This window comes from Protopterus annectens, chromosome 7.part0 (assembly GCF_019279795.1).
Source record: "Protopterus annectens isolate FY-2018-M chromosome 7.part0, PAN1.0, whole genome shotgun sequence".
Classification (NCBI taxonomy): Eukaryota; Metazoa; Chordata; order Ceratodontiformes; family Protopteridae; genus Protopterus; species Protopterus annectens.
Window position 1 is genome coordinate 1,704,386,676 of NC_056739.1, and position 22,395 is coordinate 1,704,409,070.

General features: G+C 42.1%; 1 protein-coding gene across 1 annotated transcript in view; it reads left to right on the forward strand.

Moving 5' to 3' along the window:
• LOC122807180 (actin-related protein 2) overlaps positions 1-8,425 on the forward strand; it is a 421,099-nt gene extending 412,674 nt beyond the window's left edge. The window contains exon 9 of the mRNA XM_044078220.1: positions 5,732-8,425. Within this exon, the coding sequence (XP_043934155.1) occupies positions 5,732-5,902 (171 nt within the window). The 3' untranslated portion in view covers positions 5,903-8,425. The remainder of the gene's footprint in view (positions 1-5,731) is intronic.
• The last annotated feature ends 13,970 nt before the right edge of the window (positions 8,426-22,395 follow it).

Genomic DNA, 22,395 nt, shown 5'->3' on the forward strand with positions numbered 1-22,395 from the left:
CCCTCTTGCCTATTGTTTAGATCCCTAATTGGAGACTTTTCTGTCTGCAGAATCTCCTTTCTCCATTCCCCATCTTGGCTTAGTTCTTAGAATACTTTCTGCTACTTTATGGAGGTAATATTGTGTATGATTATTGTTCTCCTTAAAGGCCTGCATCCAAAATCTAATTTCTCCTTACTTCTTGAGCTTTCCCATCTGTTACAACATCATCCTTTTCCACTTTAAATTATAGTTTTCTACTTGTGCTATGTATAGGAGCCTTAACTGTGTAGCTCTGAAATACCCCTTCAAATTGGACAATGCCAATCTGTCCTGTTCTACTGGAAGAATCAGCTTATCCCACTTTACTCTTGCCATCTTCTGCTCCCAGATAGTCCTTCAGCTCTTTATTAATTTGCTATTCACAACTTCTCCCCTGGTTGATTAAAATTTATGCTTGACCTGTGTATAAGACTAAAGGGACTAAAAAATTTTGACTGTTTGTATCTTGATATCCATATCCATGTAACATAGCTTCCATTTTCTCAGTTTTTGTATTATCCTTTGTTTAATCTCTTCCCACATACCCTTAGCTGCCTCACCAAAATCAGTTTTAATTCATACTCCTAAATATTTCATTTTATTATGTCCCCATAAATATGGATATTGGTGAACAAATTGGTATGCAGGTACATAATTTACCACTATTGTCTTTGTTTTAGCTTCATTAATTTTGTATCCTGGAAAGATATGAAACTGTCTCCAAATGTTCTATAACACTGTAATGTCTCTTTCTGGTTTTCTCAGGTATAAAATAATATAATCTGCAAACAGAGCCAGCTTTTCTTGACAACCATACAAGTTATATCCTTGAATTTCTGAGTCCCTTATTTTTTTTTTGCCAGTGGTTCCAAATATAATGCAAATAACAAAGGGGAAAGAGGATACCCCTGCCTGGTTCCTCTCTCAAGGAGAAATTATCAGAGAGGACCCCACCCACTTTAATTTTTGCCTCCAGTCCCACATATATTGTAATCAGCCTTATCATTTTTTCAAGAAATGCAAGTGCTTCCATTGCCCTGCTTAGTAAGTCCCAGCTTACTCTGTCAAATGCTTTCTCTGCATCAAGACCCACCTTCTGCTTCCCTCTGGATCATCAATGTTCTGTTAAAATGTCATATGTTTGCCTCCCCTCCACAAAACCACATTGAGCGTATCTGTCTGTGATGTCTCTGCACTGGCCCAGTAATCAAGGTGCCTCAATCCTCACCAAGGGCAAAAGCTATGGGACGTACACAGTAAGAGGATGATAAGTACACACACACAGTAAAGTACAATTTCCCTTAAGAGCACACACAAATCACATTCAGTTTGGGGCTGGTTTCTCCCTCTTTCTTCAGATCCCCACTAAGACTCCCCACTGGCACAGCTGTAGGGTTGAGATCCCAGCTGAGTGGCCAAGCTAAGACCTCCAGCACCCTCTCTGTCCAACCAGTGCTTCGTGTCCCAGCCAATGTAGATGACACACACACTTTGAGATTTGATTTGTACACAAACACACCTGGGAAAAGTTGACACAGGTTTACTAGCTATGCCTCCTTCTGCTGAGACTATAAGGTAGTTCCAGCTGCCACTAGCCAACTGTTTATCAGCTACTCTAAGGCCCTTACAAAGGGTGTCCAATCCTACTGTGTAATGTTACTATATCCAGGGAGTTGGATGTTCTTGCTAGGTCCAAGACAAAATACAAAATGCACAGTCTCTCTCTGAGTTCTTAAATCAGCATCACGTTTTACTACTGGGTTAGCCTGGATGACATCACTTTTTGTCACCTGACTTCAGTTCCCAGGCTAAACAGAAACTTAACAGAATTTTAACATCTGTGTGTTAAAAATACATCTCTCTCAGACATTTGCCAGATCTTGGAAGTCGTAAAACAATAAAACACTTAACATTTTAAACCTAGTAATTACTTTTCTTTCAAGACAATAGAAAAGCTTCTAGCTCCAGACATTGTCTGCTATTGAACTGAAACCGAGAGATAACATCTTTTGTTTATGGGCTAGCTTTAAAGTAACTTAACCTCAACTATTCTTAAGTTTTGCAAGTTAATCTTCTATGTTTCAAAAGGGTATGCTGTGGTTACATTTTTGAAGCTCAGTACATAACCTACAGTTCTGTATAAATCATGTCAGTATTCACAAAGGACATAGAGTTATTTACAAAATTCCAGATAGCTGGGCTGGCAGCGTGACACTGTCAGTTCTGGCATTGGTTTTGTCATTCTTTTAGTCATTATAGACACGAACACTTTATAATAATGGTTTATTATTGAAATGGGCTTGTATGAAACTACATCTACTGGATCTTTACCCTCTAAGTATTACAACTGCCACTGCTTTCTTCCGGATGTTGGTACTTCTCTTAAAATGTTATTAAACCAATCCAGATGTTTGTCTTTTCCCTCCTAGCTTCCAAACTTCCACAGGAATACCATCTATTTGTTGGGACTTTCCTGTAGATTGGTTATACAGTTTTTATCTCATCTCCTCCCATCTTGCCCATTAGTACTTGAGCCTCATCTACCTCTAACCTTGGCATATTTAATTCTTCCATAAACATTTCCATTTGTATCTTTTCTTGATTTCCATATTTCTCTGCTTTATACAGACGTTCATAGAATTTCCATAATATTTCTAATATCTGTACAGGATCTCTTGTTACATTTCTTGTTACAGGCTCCCTCAGCTTAGCGACAGCCATTTCTACTTTCTGTTGCCGGAGTCATTGTGCTAAAAGTTTTTGTGCTCTACTGTTATTATAAAAAGACAGTTGCTTAACAGCAGTCTTTCTAAACTCGTGCATATTATCAAGGTAATCTCTTATTTTCTGCTTGACATTATGCAGTAGATCTCTTGTTCTGTGAGATTTCCCCCTATTCTAAAGTACTTTAACATTTGTCAGTCCCTCTGTATAATTCTTGTTACTTCTTAACCATAGCACCCTTTCTTTTATTTCCACCCTGTTTTTAAATTGTGCCTTAATTTTATCCCACACTCTAGGTATATTTTCAGAAGAAATTTCTAAAATCTCTGTTTAATGGTATTTTGATAGAGAATCATAAATTCCCTGGCTACTGTTGCTGCCAGGTTTTGAAAACCCTTGATTCTGGATATCATTTAGTGAAATATTCCTGGTGCTGCACTTCTCTGAAAATCTTTTCCACTTGGCTAGATGAGATTTCCTTGTAGATGGTCTTCTGGTCTTTTGCAGGATGTGCACCAACTCATCTGAAAACCTGTCCTTAAGTGGAAATCAGGCTGTGAATATCTGTGCTGCCAGCTGCAGGGTCATCAGGTTTGGATGCACCAGTTTATCTCCATATTGTATTAAGAGCAAGTTGCATTGAGTTAGGAAGTCAATCCCGTTAGGCCATCTGGACCAACATCCTGGCCCAGAAGGGTACAACTGTAAAGATCCTTTTTTCCCATGTCTTCTTGGGCACCCACAGAATGAAAGGTGTATGCGGAGGTGAAATGCAAAGATCAGTCCCATCTTCTACTCATGCCAGTGGCAGTCGCAGCCCATACCTTGGAAATGAGGAATGTGAAGCAGAAAGCATGGAGCTTGTGATCCTCTTCTCAGATGAGCAGGTTCCGTAAGTGCTCCCTTGCATGTCTGAGATGCTCTGGGAGACTTGAGGGTGCAGCTTTAATTAGCAGTTGTCCTGTCAGCATAGTATCTCCTGATGAATGTGAATGGCTTACAGAAGTATATTTAATTTGAATGCCATCTCCCACAGTGCCATTGTGGACCTGCAGAGTTGGTACAAGTGGATCCCTTCCTTCTTGCTGACCTACATCACCACCATGCTGTTGTCAGTCACCACTCTCAGATTGCTTATTTAAGCTCACCCTGGAAGGCTCTTGGGGCTAAAAAACAGTTGTCATTTCCTTCATGTGTATGAGCATGATTATCAAGGCTGTGCCCCAGTAGTCACCTACTTTGAGATCAGCCTGGTGAGACCCTCATGCCAATTTTGGCACATTCCCGGGATGGGTAACAGCATACACCTAGGGACTTAGTGCCAGTGAGGAGACTGAGGACCGTGCTGTTGAGTGCTCTTCTGCTAGTCTTTTACCACCCCCTTGCATGCACCCAGTATGATCTTGAGGGTGAGATATGCAAAGGGTGTCATTGCTGAACCTCTTTCCTTTCTAAGGTTGTTTTCCCAGTCTCCGACAGGGAGATCAACCCCATCAGTGTGCCCAGTATAGCAACCGCTCATTCTCCCTCCAGGATGCCTCCTGCTAGTTCCTCAGATGCCCACGCTGCTTATTGAATCTGGGTTGTTTGGGCCATGGTCATGGCTTTTTGTCCTTCTGTGCCATGAATTTGACATTAAAATCCCTATTACTGATGTCTGTCTCAACAGCAAATGAAGCCTCCAAACTGCAAGGTTTTTGAATTAACCTCTTCTGTATTCCTGTGTTAGTGTTGCAGATGAACATAAGTCAGAAAATCCAACTTCCAACCTTCATTACTAACCCAAAAAATAAAAGTGGAAGTACACTGCATTTACATCTACCAGCAACCTTGGTATTGTATTACCAGGAGAAGGGACATTGAGCAAAGCAACCAGATATTTTTTCTCTTTCCAGCCAGGAAAAGAAAACGTAATTGTCTAAATGTTTAGCTGTAAGAGTTTGGAAGCTTCAATTGGACCATGTTACACAGAGTGAAGGGCACTACTGCAGCATTCTAGACAGGGGTCCAGGGAAGTAAATAGTGTGGGAAGAAATAGCCAGGGAATTGTTAGCTAGGCTTGTATAGGCCCTAGGGCCGATAGCCTAGTACCAACCTATGAAAATGTTTCAGCCCAAGGCATTTGTAAAGCAGGGCCTGAACTATGGTCCATACTTTCTGTAAGAACTATAAACTGGACATTCAGTCTAATAGTACAATGGCTTTTGGCTTTGCCATCCTGCAGGGATTTCTGTAGTACTCCTGTAGTCAGTATTCCTCGGTTAGGTTCCTGTGCTCTTCTTGGAGTAATGTTAACTAATGGTGATCCCTATGATGAATGTAGTACAATTGTGCAAGTTACCACAACAGTAGATATTTGTGTAGGAGACCCTTTGCTGCAGAGTAAGTTCCCATTCACAAGCCCCCAGATACATGGAATTAGTTATGCCTTCATGGGGGACAATTACAGTCAATAAGCAAATCCCCTGCTCTTACAGTGCATTAATTTAAACAGAATACTGACATTGCCCAGGCATCCCTCTTTGTGTCCAGCTTCTTTGAAATGCAAACCCTTGTAGACTAGACAGACGAAGGGCTCAGGGCAACTTATATGCTCCTGATAAGAGATGGGGCATATTTGAGTTTCCTATCTACCAAAAGGAACTGAAGGTATGTTGTGGATGTCTCCCTGTCAAACACTGGCCTAACATCAGTTAGGGTGGAGCTGTGTTCCCATAGTAATCTGGAAAAAAAATCTGGTTGTCTGTCTTGAACTTGGATATTCTGCTTGTGGCAAATCCGTGGAACAAGGAATATGAGTGGAATGGTAATGTTCTACTTAATCTACTATTATGGTAAGTCGCATACACAACTGTAGTGTCTTATTCTTTTCTTTGCTAAACTTCATTCCGCATGGTTTGCTGTGCTAGAGTGTATAACATTAACCCTTTACCAAGAGTGACACTGAAATGTTTCCCATTATTTTGACATTTGTTTTCTGCCCTAGAAATTCAAAATCCGTATTGAAGATCCTCCTCGTCGAAAGCACATGGTGTTCTTAGGAGGGGCTGTCCTTGCTGACATCATGAAAGATAAGGATAACTTCTGGATGACCAGACAAGAGTACAAGGAGAAGGGAGCACGAATACTGGAGAAACTTGGAGTCACTGTACGATAGAGTGCCTTCTTAAGCGTCACCCTCCTCACCTCCACATCTCACTCCTCCAGTTTTGCAGGGAATTCCTGCTTCTCTTCAACCTGCCTTGATCATTCATTCTTAGTCCATTCAAATAAGGGCATTTGAAACATAATGATTCAGTGTCTCATGTGTTCCTAGCAAAACTTATTGTTTAATGGGGAGGGAGATCTCTGCTGAATCTGAAAACCTGTAAAGGTTTAAAACAGGCCATTACTGGAGCACTTTGTAAAACTACTGTGTTCAAGTACACTATTTGCAGTTTAGCACAGATGCTTCCTTCCGTTAGGAATCATTTTTGAACCAGTATTGTAAATGCATTTTTTTGTATTCAAGTCTACAGATGTGATAGCTGGGGTGGCTGTATGTGTGAGTGGTTCTTGAGTGCATGAAGTATAGACTTGCTGGGTGGTAGGCTATGTAATGACTTTTAACATATGAGCTACCACCAACCTATGTTTTCTGTTTCAAGACTTTTAGCCTCTTCTCAAGCCGAATGAGAACATTTCTAACATTCCTATTATGTAATAGCTTTGCAAGTGGGCTCCTCTGATTTTAAGTACTAATGCCATTTACCCACACGTCCCTTAACTAAGATCAAGAGTTTGGTGAACTAGAATGTGTTCTTATACTGAGCTAAACTAGTTATTATGCCAGCAACAACTAGCCACTTGCCTGTTAACTTCGTTATGCTTGACAGTTTTTGTTTGGTACTGGATTCTTTAAGGGGTGAAGTGTAAAGTAGGTGCAGGCTGCAGGAGAAATACCAAGCTTCATCTGTAGAAAGCTGACTTGTGCTACTGATCACTGCTTGCAGTGAAAAATGCTGATAAGGTAAAGTCTTGAGTGTTTGCTAGAGACTTCAATAGTTTATTTTTACCCAGTTCTATTTTCAGGAATGAAATATACAGGAATTGACTGGAGCTTGGCAATGACCATCAAAGGGAAAACTCTGGTCTCTGATCATTTTGGTGTAGTGAAACAGAATAGATTATCAGATTCCAGAGGTATAGCACCTAAACAAGTTAGCACTTAAAACCATTTCCTTGCCACTGCTGGCTTTAAAGTACTTGTTTGTACTTAAGTTTTATGGTATAGCAGATTTTAACAGAACATTAAAATGCCTTTGTTTTGTTATGTTTGGAACTAATTTGCGGTGAAGTAGGTGAACTGCCTTTTACTGACATTCCACACAGTTTTCTTCTTGTCAACCATGTTATGAGTTTGTTTCCTTAATGTATCCTCTTTTTCCTTATAACTTTTCTATAGCCACATTTTATGAATAATAAGATATGGCACAAATTTGATAAAAAAATAAGCATGTTTTTATATGTAGTGCTAGAAATCCGTCACTTAAGGATTGATAAGGCATTAAGAGATACAGCAGTGTTTAGAGATCACACGCTATTGTATACTATGTTGGGGTACTTGTTTTATAGGGTGACTTAGGATGTGTACTATAAAACTGTTCACTGATCTTGCCACGGGAAAAAAATTAAGCTTGATAAACCTTTTTTTTTTTCTATGTGCAGTTGTTTCTGTGATCATTCTTTTTGTCAAAATCACATAGAATATCAATGTTGTGCTTCATGTGTTAGGTCATTGCCACAATATTGCCATTGCTGCTTGATGACGAAAACTGGGCATATCATCTGTAAATGTGCAGTCTTTGGCAAATTTGTTCAGTCCAATGTAAGTTCTTTTTTTCTGAGTGGCATGCTACAACACCTGTAAAATACTTTTACATATTAAAAAGTGTGGGTGATTTTAATGGTATGTACAGATGTGGTACATTGGCACAGAGTGCAGTATTTAATGCTGCTCACCTTAGTTATTTTCTTCTTATCGAACTGATTTATTTTCTGAGGCCGCCTTCTGAAAAATCAGTGCTAATTTTCCGGAAAAAATGTAAATGGCTTCCTGTAAAAAGAAGGAAAATACATGGATGCACGTAACTGGTTAGTTCTGCAGAAAGGTAGACTTTTGCAGTTATATTTGCATTGTTTTGTTTTTTTTAAATTGCAAATTTACTTCATGTGGTCTTGAGCTGAAGGTATGTGTGCTGCTTGTTTTTTTTGTCAGTGACTGCTCGTGAATAACAGTGACATGCAGTCTGGTGAATTATCAGATGTGGTTTTCATTCAGAAAAGCAACAGAAGAAAAAAAAAACAGCTTTCCCAAGATTAAGAACAAACTCGAGAGTGGCAGGCCAACTCTCTAGATGCGACTGTGTCCTTATGACATTCCAGCTTTAGACTGTCATATCTACCCACTGTCTGGAGGAGTGGGAACATTTTCAAGTGCGAATGTTTTTTTATAAGGGAAGTGGATTTCAGAACATTTCCCAGGATTTGCTTAATCAAAATTGTGTTATGGAAGAAATGCTTATATTATCAGGTCTCCTTGTTTTGCTAGCTGCAGTTCTGGAAAAAAATGATTGATGTAAGCAGTTAAAAATGCAATTTAACATCTGTTATAAAAATTATAAATCAATTTTTAAAATAATGTTGTCTTATTTCTGATTGTTAAAATAATATATCACTTATTTTTTGCATACATTCTTTACTGTGTACAAGCTCCAAAGGAGATTGCCTGGTAGCTTTTTCTGTTTTGTAGTGCAGCCTGTAGGAGGATGGGCGGAAAAATACAGCTGCTATTTTTTCTTCCAGCTTGTGCCAGACTACTTACCATCTTTCTTCCAGTAACCCCTTCCAAGAAGAATAATTTGTCCTCAAAAGGGAACAAGATCATGGGATGTTGAAGAGAAATGCTGTTGAACTGGGGTTGTCTGATTTTAGCTTCCTAGTTACTCTCACTAGATTAGTGAAGAGTTTTTTTTTTTTTTTTTTATATCCTACCAGGAGTATAATGGATATATGAAATGACAGTGATGGCAGTAGGGTTTGAGAGTTTAGGGAATGAGTGTATAAGTGAAAGAACGATATGGAGTTTGCTAGGGACACATCTTGCCAGTAAAGAGGCAATGAGAATAAAAAAGGGCTGATTGTATTAGAAGCATGATAACATTAAACTAGTATAGGTGGAGGAAGGGGAAACCTGCTTATTGCATCATAAATTTAACCATATGGCATTACTAACGTGATGCATTTTTATAGATTCATAGGTTTAAAACTCAAGTTTACAAACTACTAGCCTTCAAGAAACATGATTGTTGTAATCTCATGTATCAGTATCACTTTTCTACTACCATTTACGTATCAAGACTATTTTTTTTAAATTAAGTTTTATGCATATGTTTACATACATTCAGTAGGTTATGAGCTTGACAGTATGTGATGGGCCACTTTGTTGTTTCTCACTGCAGTCTATCTGAAGACAATGAGATTATCACAAAGTGAAATGTTTCTCATTGTTCATTGTTGCTCTTGCTCTGCATTCAGGTTTATTGTAGTTAGTGTGTTGTCTAATTGCTGCTGAGACACGATGAAGTAGGATTGAAAACAGTCTGTACTTCAGAACAGTTTTTGTTATTTAGCACACTGGTGACCCTAATGGAAGCTGGAGGGTTCCCCACAACATTGTAGTGCCTTCTTATCACACGTGGGTACACAGACACGGATAGACATTGCATGCCCTGCCTTTACAGCAAGGTACAGAAATGCAGCTGTTTTGGAGCATGTCCCTGAGTAATGCCTCTTTTTGATATATGCTGCTTTACACTACACTTCAGCTGATGTCCCTTGTCCCCTGTGCTTTTGAGACAGTCTGGTATCACTATATAGGCTATAAGACTGGAAAATGGGCAAATATTAGCTATAATACAGCAGTGAAACTGACCTTAGGAACAGCAGAGGTGTGCGGAAAAGTAGAAAGAAAATGAGTGTATTGTAACAAAAACCTATACGCAACACTGCCAGCTCTTTGGCACAGAGGGGGAGGGGAGCTTTGACTGTGGCCCATATAACCTAGGATTAAATAGTAATTCCATTATTAAAGGACATGGCTAGGAAATATGAGAGTGAACATTTGGTGCTCACCCATTCGGAGGGATGGAGGTAGTCTTTTTCTGCTGCAGTACCTATGCCTGGTAGAGGGCATCTGTAGAAGCAAGGCCACACATTGTACAAGATGTACACTTTGTTTGCCAAGAACTATGTATTGCAGTAGCTGGAGTTTGAGTATGTGTCTGGGTCAGCATTACAGGCCATGCCTTTTAGGAGTGTCACTCCAGTGAGAGGGGTATGTTAGGAACAGAAGTAGAAGTTTGGCAATCCCCTGCAGAAGGATGGCTACAATCTCTGGTTCTGTTGTCTCTCTTCCTTGTACCCAGATGCTGGGTAGAATGAAGGATGACTTGGGAAGAGTGATTTCAAGTTAGATGTATGACTAAAAAGAGCAATCTGTGCAGAAAATTATTGCTTGTAATGTACAGATCTGTGCATTACATGTAATATGAAGTTATGAGATGGTGGCTGTGGTGTTCATGATCAGTACTTTATTTTTCCTCATGTCCTTTACATGGTAGTATGTATATGTTTCTTGGAAGTCTACAAAATGTTTTGTAAATTAGATTAACACAATATTTAAAAGCATTTCTTGGCATTATTTTAACTTCTATTTTCCCTTTTATAACCAGGAACAGATGTGTATCACAAAACATATGTAGTACACCTTCATTGATTGTTGCTTATCAGTAGCTTTCATTAGAATTGTCATTTTAAATTGATTTATAAAAGTAGCTATTAAAGAGTCTTACATAATTACATGCTATCTCCCTGGGCTGAAACTATAAATGCAGTGCATTTTAGCAAATATTTTCCCCAGCTATATTTGAGCAGCCAACCTGAAGAAGGTACTGATGGACATCATTGGGGTCATTCCTGCAGTATGTTCAGTGTAATAGGAGGCGGGCATCTGCCATTTGGACAGACTTTAAAAGCAATTTAGGCGTCTTGTTTCTGGTGCCAGATTACCTCCAACACACATGGGTTCATAGGTAATATAGTAGGCCAACAACCACCACAGCCTTTATAAGCATTGACATGCAACCCAAGACAATTGTGTCACTGTATGTCATGGGCATTTATTAGGAGGGGTATGTTAGGATGTTTATAGTGGTTATGGGGGATATGTTTGGGCATTACTATCTACCTGTGTCTGTCAGAGTTATGGAGGCCAGACCCAGGGTGAATTTCTGATTTTCATCCATTGGTCAAGGTTACGCTTAGTGGGTTTGGGGGATGCACCCTGCTTTACATGGATGAGAGCTTATTCCAGAGCATTGGGGCTCATCTAAGACGCATCTGCCTCATCAACATGTCTTGTGTGTCAAGCAAAATTTAAATCTCTGGATCTTGTGGTTATGATGCTGGTCATTTTGTAGATGTTCTTATGGTCCATCAAAGTTGAATCTGAAGATGCGTTGTACGGCAGGTATAGATTGCCTGTCAGTAACCTGTAAGAGATGGAATATAGAGAAAGGGTTTTGAGGCAATCCGTCTAGCACAATGTGTTTATACCCTGGATTCTTCTGGTAAGGAACGTTTGTGGGTGTTCCATCAGTTGCTTATGCTTAGTGAGGTACATGCCAAATGTGGTCCGATAACTGCCAAATAAAGTGGCACTATAACTTCCATGGACCTGGATAAAATGCCCTTTCATATAAGTTGGGTGGCATAGAGTCATTTTCTTACCACTTTTGACTTCATGTTGGTCAAAGGCCAGATTACCTGTCTCTGAGTGTGTGTGTGTGTGAGTGTGAGTGTGTGAGTGTGAGTGTGAGTGTGTGTGTGTGTGTGTGTGTGTGTGTGTGTGTGTGTGACCTTCACTTGGTAAACTGGACTGGGTTGGGTCTAGTGTCTGAAGGTTGCTTATGTCTTTGTTGATAATTTCCATGATAATTCGTTCAGTGGCTTTGCATATTAGTCTAGTCAGACCAATTGTCTGCAGTTACTGAGGTTGGTTGATGGTCCACCCTTGTGAAGTGGGATAATCATTGCTGTCCTCAATTTTTGTGGTGCAAAGCTTGTTTTGACACTGTAGTTGAAAAGTGGTTGAAGTAGTCCTGATAAGTTATATTTCAAGCTATTTAGGATGCATCCTGCTATACTGTCAGGGGCCCATTAAGACTGTGTTTTTGGTCTTGGGGAGCACTGCCAGGACCTACTCCTTGTTAATAGGTGGGGGGAGTATGTTAGTGGGCATTTCATTTGGGAGGTGGGGGGAGTGGGTGTGAAGTTTGAGCTGAATTGGGCTTGTTGGACTTTAGTTCTCTTAGTTTAATTAGGGAGCAACTGTCATTATGGGAGTTATTCTTCCTGACTTTAGCCATGACTTTTTTTTTCCTTTTGTTATATATACTACTAAGGTTAGGATTCCAACTGTGTGGTTTGTTTTTAGAGTTTATTTTGTACTTCTAGTAGCTACAGCAGCCTCTTTACATGGTTGTACAGGTCTCTCTGAACAATTCTGCATAGGTGGCTGTGAATTCTGGGCTGGGAGGGGCAATGAATTTTAAACTATCACTTAATAGAATGTAGTTTGGAATAGTTCTTAATTGTTACAAGGTTTGCTGGAATTGGTTTTTATTTCAAGGGAGACAGCTTTGTGGTTTGACCTCACCTGTGAGGACATGACAATGGGGAAGGAGGTGCTGCAGTCTTTCCATATTGATGAGCACCAGGCCCAGTATGTTTGAACCTCTGGTGGGTGCACACACTGTCTGGTCAAGAGTATTTGTGTTTATAAAGCCCAGGAATTGTGCCTTCACGTATGAGGCAGTGTGTTTCCAAGTCTGTAGAGGGGCAGTTAGCGTCCCATAAGTTGGGTATTTGGTTTAATGGTGAGTGTCTGCAGTAGATGTCTTTACATTCACTTCTGCAGTATTCTTAACGGATGGGATTCCCTGCTGTGGAAGCCCGAACATCTGGCCAGTCTATCAAAGACTACTTGTTACTTTTAAAAGCTACATCGAACGTCACCTAATGCTTCTTGCAATAGCATAGGGCATAAAGGACATGTTCAGGCCTACCATAATCAGAACGTCTTTGCCACCAATCTGAACATGTATTTTTACCTGCATCCGTTTTCTGCCAGTTGAATGCATTGTCATTCTCCAGTGACTACCTACCCCCTGTTTGCTGACTTCTTCTGCAGTTGCAGATAAGTACCCCACTGGGGACTTTTTTTTTTTATTACTTTTTTATACTCCTTGGGGTTAATGTCATCCAGGAAGGGTAAATGCCAGTGTGTGAGACCGATTGCCCATAAAGGCTGCCACGATAAGTGTCTTTTTGTCTAGGAGCATCTCATGACCATTAAGTCTTGTTCCGTTTGTCAGGTGTTCATTCTGAAAACCCGTCACAGTAGAATTTCTTCCCTTTCCTTGTACCTTAAGAACCAGCATGTTAAGCTTCTCTCTAAAGATGCAGTGGAATGAATCTCACCCCGAAGGTCAGACATTAGGGAAGAAGGTGGAAAAGGGATGACAGGAATCTTCTGCTGTCCATCCTCTGCCAGTTTCTCCTGAGGTTGCTACAAACCCGGAGGCTCGCCTGGCTGTGTTGCCAGATTTCTCCGTCACAACCGTGGTGGGAGGCCGATGAGAGTCCAGCTGGCAGCACATCAGAAGAGGATTTGCAGGCTTTGTTCTTGGACATTCAGAGGAACCACGGCTGATTCCCCCCCCCCCCCCGAGGAGCCTAGGGGAGTTCCTCAGTTTTTGGCTGAGGAAGACGTTCCTACTTCATTTCTCTACTATTGTCCTGGGTCTGAGCCTTCTCAGCTTTCTGAAAGGGACATTCTCCTTAAAGAAACAACAAAATTAAACATTTTTCTTCTCCTAGGGATCCACAAAGTGAGTGCAGGCCTTCAAACAGGTGCTTTTTGCTGCTTTAATGTCCATAAAGCCTCCTCATAGGGTTTCGGTTCCTGCTCCTCCGTAGTCCTCTACTCCCTTTAAAAGGCCTAGAGAACTGGATTCTTCTGAGGATGAGTCTGATTTGGATAATGAATCCCTGACTTATTATACTGAAATTCCTTCTTTAGACTATAGGTCAGAGGAGGAGGAATCTATTAGTCTAGATGTTCCTTTTGTGGAAATTTCCTTTGGAGACTCACTCGCTAGGATGATGGATTTTTTTTTTTTTTAAGTGGGATTGTGGTTGGGTCTCTATCCATAAGAGGTACTAAGAGTTCCTCCAGTTGGTCTTCCTTAAACCTGCAGCTATTCCTCCTGTTTTGGCTGCTTTGCTGGATGCTTTTTCCAATGCCTCTCATGCTCCTGATTCTCTGCCCCCTGCTGCCAAGAAGCCTGACAGGTTTTATAGGGTGCCTGAGGATTATTGTTTCCTGTATAAATGTGCTGCTGCTGATCACTTTTCTGTGTCTGTAGCCTCTGATAAGTGATCTCAGTTGCTTCCTTCGCCCAAGTTATTGCCTTCTGACAAGGACAGCAGAACTATAGAAAGGTTAGGTAAGTAGTTTTACACTTCTGCTACCCTAGCTTTTAGGGCTATTAATTATCAGACCCATATTTCTAGGTATGTGTTGGGTCTTCTTTCTGAGGCCTGTCAACTTATTTCTGATTTTCCAGACTTTGAATGTAAAACTTCTGTTCTTTCCTTGCTAGGGACTTGCTCTCAAGTCATTCTATTAAATGTAGTTATGATGTAGCAGGTGCTGTTTTTGGTTCGGTGGTGAAGAGGTATTCTTGGCTTAGGCTTCAGCCTTTATCTAATGATATTAAAGCTAAGTTGATGGATGCTCCTCTGGATCCTAAACTATTGTTTGGGGAAGCTGCTGCTGCTTGTGTAAGTCCCCTCAGGATAAGGGCGAGGCCTTAGAGGACCTTAAACATTTGTTTCTCCTATGCCTAAATCAGAGAAACTACCCTGCTTAAGCCTGCCTTTGTTCCTAGGCAATCTTGCCCTTCTACTAAAGGTAGGAAGAGTGGCAAACAGGCTCTTCCTGCCAAGGCTTCTCAGTTTTCAGGGACTTTGAAGCTTTCTTTTGCAGACAAACCAGGTGCTGTATGACTGTGTCTTCCCAGCCACCTCTTTCTCTTCACCTTTCTCTTTCTCTTCTTGTTTGGCTTCAGATCACTCAGGATTCTTGGGTTCTGTCAATTATTCATCAGGGGTACTTCATGGTGTGGAAATCCTGTCCTCCTTTTATGGGCATTCCTCAGCCTCCTCAGAAACAATGTCCCTTTTTCCCAGAGGTTCAAGAGGCACCTGTTTCCCAAAGGGGGAAAAGGTTCTACTCGAGTGTTTCTAGTGCCCAGAAAAGAGGGCACTTGGAGACCTATTCTAGACGTCTCTCCTCTAAACACCTTTTTTCTAAAAGTGCCTTTCTTTCGGATGTCCCTTCAGATTCTGTTTTCTCTCTTGCTCCCTCACACCTGTATGGTGTTTTTGGATCTCAAGGTTGCTTATCTCCATATTCCGATCCATCCCCTTTTTCAGGAAGTTTCTGCATTTCTCTGCTTCCTGGCATTTTCAGTCCTCTGATTTGCCCTTTCTCCTGCCCGAAAGGTGTTCACCAAATGCCTTGCTCCAGTGATTGTTTTTTGCAGACTTCAAGGGACCCAAATTTTTCCTTACTTGGACGACTTATTGATTCAGGTGTCCTCTCCAGAGACCCCTTTGTGAAATCTTCCTTTTTCCATTTCTCCTCTTTAGAGCCTGGGGTTCACAATAAATTTCAAAAAGTCTACTCTGACTACTTCTCAGGCTCATGTTTTTCTGGGTTACAGGATTCAGACTGCCCCCTCCAAAAGCCTCGACTCTCCTTTCTTTCAAACTCTTCCTCTCTGGCTTACATAAGTGACAGGAAGATGTTCGTGTTAGCCTGCTGCAGTCATCACACTAGGGTATCCTGTCGTCAGGCGGTCCCACAGTCGATCGGAATTCCAAAGTCTTGGTCTGGCGTCGGTTGCTGTCGCTTCTTCCCTGACGTCAGTGCGCCGGGGGTATATATAATGCATCCAACGCCATTTTCTTCAGTCTTTGTTGTCACGCGGTGCCCGAAGCAGAAGCAGTTCAAGTGCCGGTCGGCCGACTCCTGAGATTTTCGAAGTCGAATTTCAGATCCGAAGTCTTCAATAAAGCTAAGTACTCTGTTGGGGAAACTTTTCTTGCCTCAGACTGATGTCAGAAAAAGTTAACAATTGTATTTCTTGTGGGAAGCAAATACCTCATAAGGATTTTCATTCTTACTGCATACCTTGCCTAGGCCCAGACCACGACATCACTAGTTGTCGTTTTTGTGCTAGGTTTAATAAGTGTACTATAAAAAGATGCTTTGATTTCGCACGACACTACTTCGGTAGAAAATTTAACTACACTATGCCGTCGGAGCAACCGACTACCGGCGTGCACAAAAAACGCAAGGATAAGGACAGGCAGCCTAGAACCAAGCCAGACTCCGAGGCCTCGGCTGGTCCAGTCTCCGGTTCACCGGTCTTCAGTGAGGCTCCGACGCAGCCCCTGACTACCGCAGATCTGGAACCCGAGACCGCTTCAGAACTTTTGGCGGAAAATACTAGGCCGACGCAGCCATTTTGTTTAGCCCCTACCGACGACACTGCTGAAAAAGATGGCAGTCCTGCAGAAACACCTTTGGTTTCTGAAGGTGTCTTCAGACCGACTACGCTTACCATAAAAACGTATCCTAAGACTAAGACTCCTATTAAACCTAAAAAGACTGCACTTCTGTCCCCTGTTCAAGGGCACATGCCTAAGAAACAGATGCTCAAAATGGCTGAAGATTTGATCTCTTTAATCAGGTGTTCCCAACCCCCTCCCGACAAAAGGCCTAGACAAGAGGAAGATTATGCCTCCTCTGAACAAGTGTCTATTTCCTCAGGCTCCTCTGAGGACCAAGATTATTCCTTCTACCCTTATGAAGATTCTGATGCTGAGGATTCTATTCCCTCAGCTTCTCCTCCTGAAGACTACTCTTTTGGGTAAACTTTACACACTATGAGGGAACATTTTCACTGGGAAGGTCAGGACTACTCTGGCTCAAAGAAAAGGCTCAGAGTTTCTTTTACTCCCCCAGCACAGACCACTTGCCATCCCCCCAGTTTTGGACATTGTGGATGATGTTTACTTAGAATCCAGTTTGAACCCAGATTCTCTGCCTCCGGCTCCGGCCAAACCTGACAGATACTATAGAGTGCCTGATTCCCACAAATTTCTTTATAAAAGTCCTGTTGCTGATCCAGAGACTATCTCCCAGGGTCCCAAAGGGGCTAAGGCTTCTATGGCAAAAAATCCTGTACCCTCTGAAAGGGACTCCAGAGCACTAGACAGGTGGGGTAAAAAGGTTTACACCTCAGCCACTTTAGCTATGAGGGCACTAAACTGCCAGTTTCACATGCTAAAACATCAGCAATTTCTGATGTTTCAGTTAAAACAAAAAATGAGCACACTCCCTCAACAGTCTGAATTGAAAGAAATGCAGGATCTGTTGCATGCAACTGAACAGGTGGGCAAACATACTTTACAATGTGGGTTTGATTCTTTGGAGGCTTCCTGCAGAGCAGCTGTCACTGGGTCTGTTATAAGTAGGCATGCTTGGTTAAAGGAACAAACTCTGCCTGATCATGTTAAAGCAAAGCTTCTAGATGCTCCCTTACAGCAGGATGTTCTTTTTGGAGTTAAAGCAGAAGAAGTCTTAAAGAAAATGGAGGATAAGGCAAAATCTATGCAAACAGTCAGATTTCCTACAGGTACAGCCCCCTCGCTTCAGCAGAAATTGGCCAACAAAAAATTGGTCCTTTCCAGCTACTGACAGATCACAGAGGGGTAAATACAGACGTCCAAGAGGCAGAGGACAACCACAAGCCCAGTACAAACCTCGACAATGGGGCACTGCCGCACAGAAGGGAGAAGACAGGTCCCAAACTACCAGAAGGCAAACTCAATGACTTGCACCTCATCTGGCCAAGCAACACTCTCTTGGCAGCCCCCTTGGGAGGAAAACTCGCACTTTTTTCAGACAACTGGCATATTGTCACAAAGGACAAATGGGTCCTAGACATAATTTCACGAGGATACAGATTCCATTTTCACACCTTGCCAATGAAAAGAGGAATGCCAAACCTGCCACAAAATCAATGGGCAGAGGCACAAAAAGCAAATTACAGCTCTCATGGACATGAGCCATTCAACTGGTACCTACTTGAGAGCAAGGCCAAGGATTTTACTCAAGACTCTTTCTAGTTCCCAGAAAGGACAATGCCTGGAGACCAATTCTGGACCTTTCAATTCTAAACACCTTCTTACAAGTACCCAAATTCAAGACACTACAGCAGCTTCTTCCCATGTTGGGCAAGCAAGCATGGCTAGTAACGTTGGACCTCAAGGAGGCATACCTGCATGTCCCTATCAGACAAAGTTGCAGAAGATACCTCTGTTTCATTGCAGGTTCAACCCATTACCAATTCTCTGCACTGCCCTTTGGCTTATCTACTGCGCTCAGGGTCTTCACAAAATGCCTGGCACCAGTAATTGCATACTGCAGACAAAGAGGAATTCAAATATACCCATACCTGGACGACTGCCTCATCCAAGCAGAAAGCAAGGACATCCTCTTACAACATCTGGCTTTTGTAAAACATCTTCTAAGTTGCCTGGGGTACACAGTAAACGAAAAGAAATCAAAACTAGTACCCTCTCAAAATATGACATTCCTGGGTGCCAGCTTGAATACAATGGCCTAGAAGGCTTATCTGACACCAGACAAACAACTACAACTGACTCAATATTTCAAAACAATGGCAACAAAGACCCAACTACCTGCAAGAAAAATTCTGCAGGCCTTGGGCTTCATGGCATCTTGCATACTACTAATACCATTTGCAAAGTTGCATATGAGGAAATTACAGTGGTACCTAAAAAAGCGTATGGTCTCAACACAGCCACAGCTTGGACACAATGATATCTATAATTCCCTGCCTATAACAGGAGTTTCTATGGTGGTCACTGGCATGTCACCTCAACAAGGGTCAGCCTTTCACCTTGCCCCCAGGCAGGCAAACTATGACAACAGATGCATCGGACTACGCCTGGGGGGCACACATGGCAGGACAGTGCGTTCAAGGCGTATGGACTGCAGATCAAAGGAATCTGCACATCAATCAAAAAGAGATGCTAGCTGTACAGAATGCTCTGACAGCCTTCAAGAATCTATTACATCCAGGACAACTTACAATAAGGACGGACAACACCACAGTAATGTGGTACATAAACAAACAAGGGGGTACACACTCCTACCCTCTATGCAGACAAGCAATGACCTTGTGGAACACAGCTCTGGCTTACCAAATTCAGTTTCAAGCTCAATTCCTGCCAGTAAAAAAGAACACATTGGCAGACCTCAGCAGAAACATCATGGATCCCCACAAGTGGAAACTGGATCCACAAGTATTTGCAATGATAACTCAAAAATGGGGCCTTCCAGACATAGACCTGTTTGCCAGTCCTCAAAACTATCAACTAACAAAATTTTGTACAAGGACACTTCACCATCAAGCTTGGAAAGTGGACGCACTCTCATTCAGTTGGAAAAACCTGACAGTATATGTCTTCCCTCCATTGCCTCTCCTCACAAAGGTGCTTCTGAAAGTCAGAAAGGAGAGACCACGACTGATACTCCTAGCCCCAAACTGGCCACGCCAGCACTGGTATCCACTATTGAGGAAGATGGCCCAGGGCCCACCTTGGATTTTACCACAAATTGCCCATTTGCTCACACAGCAAAACAATCAGATTCTTCACAGCCAGCTAAAAACCTTAAATCTGGCTGCATGGCAAATCACCTAAACATCCAGCCAACTCCTCTTTCCCAAGCAGTTATGTATGTTATTCTGGAAGCCAGGAGGCCCAGCACCAGGAAGGTCTATTCGGACAAATGGAAAAGGTTTTGTGCCTGGAACCAAGCTAAAGGCCAAAACACACTTCAGCCTCACATGCCTCAGATTCTACAGTATTTAACTGAGATGTTGCATAAAGGACTTTCTTTTTCTTCCATTAAAATCCATGCATCAGCTATTTCAGCCCACTACAACACGGAACCACCCTTATTTTCGCATCAACTTCTAAGACAGTTCCTCAGAGGGGCAAAAAACATTAGGCCCCCCAGGAGATCACCTACACCAACATGGGACCTAAATTTTGTTCTGGGAAAAACTTACGCTACCTCCCTTTGAACCAGCTTTCTCTGCAGATCTATAGTTCCTATCATGGAAGACTGCCCTGCTGCTAGCAATAACTTCAGCTAGAAGAGTCTCAGAGCTGCAGGCACTAATGGCAGTGGAACCTTTCCTCATTTTCCATCAAGACAGAGTTTCTCTACGAACTAATTCTTCCTTCATGCCTAAGGTGGTTTACAGTGTGTCTTTAAATCAAACCATTCACTTGCCCACCTTCTTCCCAAACCCACAGAACAAAGGAGAAAGACTCCTGCATTCCTTGGACATTCACAGGCAACTTCGTTACTACTTGGATAAAACTAAGGCTTTCAGAAAATCTGACCAGCTCTTTGTATCCTATGCTACAGCTTCACAAGGGAAGGCTATATCAAAACAAACCATTTCCAAATGGATAGGACATTGCATTCGTTTTTGCTATACCCATCATGGAAAACCAGTTCCTGCTGCCATTAGGCCCCACTCTACCAGGGCAACAGCTACATCTACAGCCTTCCTCAGGGGGGTTCCAACCAAGGAGATTTTGGAAGCTGCAACTTGGAGTTCAGTACACTCCTTTACCAAACACTATCCACGTACCACTTTACTGTAAGACTAGGGCTGGCTTCACCACTGCAGTTCTGCAGGGCCTTCTAGCCTCCTCTAACCCTCTATAACTCCTCCAGCCATCCATAGCTTTGGGATTCTACCCAAGTGTGATGACTGCAGCAGGGTAACACGATGAACATAGTACATAGGTTCAGGGTATATCTGCGATCTCCCATCCATTGGTCAAGATTTCTCTTGAACAAAGGCCAGCGTGCTCTGCCTCACATTTTATTCCACAGCATAGGAGTCTTTTGGTGATGAATCATCCGTTCTTTCAGTCGGGCAGCATAGGACAGATGTTTGAGACCCTTTATCTTTTGGTGAGGAACTTTTGTGGCCTCAGCTGCTGCAAGTGTCGGGGTCAGATATTATTCGAATGGGGCATTGTACAATCATTGGTCTGATGATGAGTGATGAGGGAGACTATGACCTCCCTTGATCTTGGATGAGAATCCATGAGATAAGGTAAGCAATGTGGTGAAAAAAGTCTCTAACTTTTTGGCATTTAACTTTAGGTCATGGCTCTGGCACCAGTTATCCGTTTCTGTGAGACCTTCTCTGAGGATATCTGTGTCTGGACTGCCTTTCCTGGATGCTGTGCTGAACCTGTCAGCCAGTATGTTGGCCACCATTTTGAACTAGTTCTGAGCATATCTGGGAGTTTCCTCCCAGGTTTCTAACTATATAAGAAAGCCTTATGATTGTCTTTTGTTTGAGTCTTCTTTTTTTTTTTCAAAAAAATTTTGCTTTGGATGATGATTTTAGGAGTTTTTTTTTTTTTTTAGTGATCAAGGTACAGTTTTGTACCTACCATAAATGTAGATGTTCGAGTGTTCACCCTGCTGCAGTCCAGGTTACCCTCCTTCCATCCCCTCTGATCTAACTGGCTAAATCTCTACAATACCTTTCTGATGTATTTGCTTATAGCTGGAGGGATTTTGTGTTTGTGCAGAAAATTACTTAATTTGGTACTAATTACTGACCACCTTTTTGGGGGCACCTGACATCTGGGGCAAGAAAAACTGAAGAAAATGGTGTCAGATGCATTATATATACCCCTGGCGCACTGACGTCAGGGAAGAAGCGACAGCAACCGACGCTGGACCAAGACTTTGGAATTCCGGGCGACTGCGGGGACCGCCTGACGACAGGATAACCCTAGTGCGATGACTGCAGCAGGGTGAACACTCTTAACATCTACATTTATGGTAGGTACAAAACTGTACTTTTCTGAGAGCTCTGGGTTTCATGGCATTCACCATTCCAATGCTCCCTCTAGCTAAACTTCATATGAGAAAGTTTCAGTGGTCCTGAAGTTAGTGTAGCTCCAACATGCACATCCTCTAGACTTTGTAGTTCCTCTTCTTGTCTCAGATAGGAACTTCACTGGTGGATTCAGCAGTTCTCTGAATCCATGGATCCTTTTTCTTCCCCTCTTCCACTTCAGGAATTTGTTCAGACACTTCAGACTTGGGATGGGGGGGTTACATTTGGCTCCCTAAAAGTACAGGGGATATGGTCACCTTGTCAGCAGAAGGAGCACATCCGTGTCAAAATAATTAGCTCTTCTGCTGGCTTTTCAGGCCTTTCATCCTCTTTTCTGTCCAGGCCCTCTCAAGAGGTTGACGGACAGTAACCATGGTGATGTGGTACATCAACAAACAGGGAGGAATGAGCTCTTATCTTATCTTTGTCTGTTGACACTTCGGGT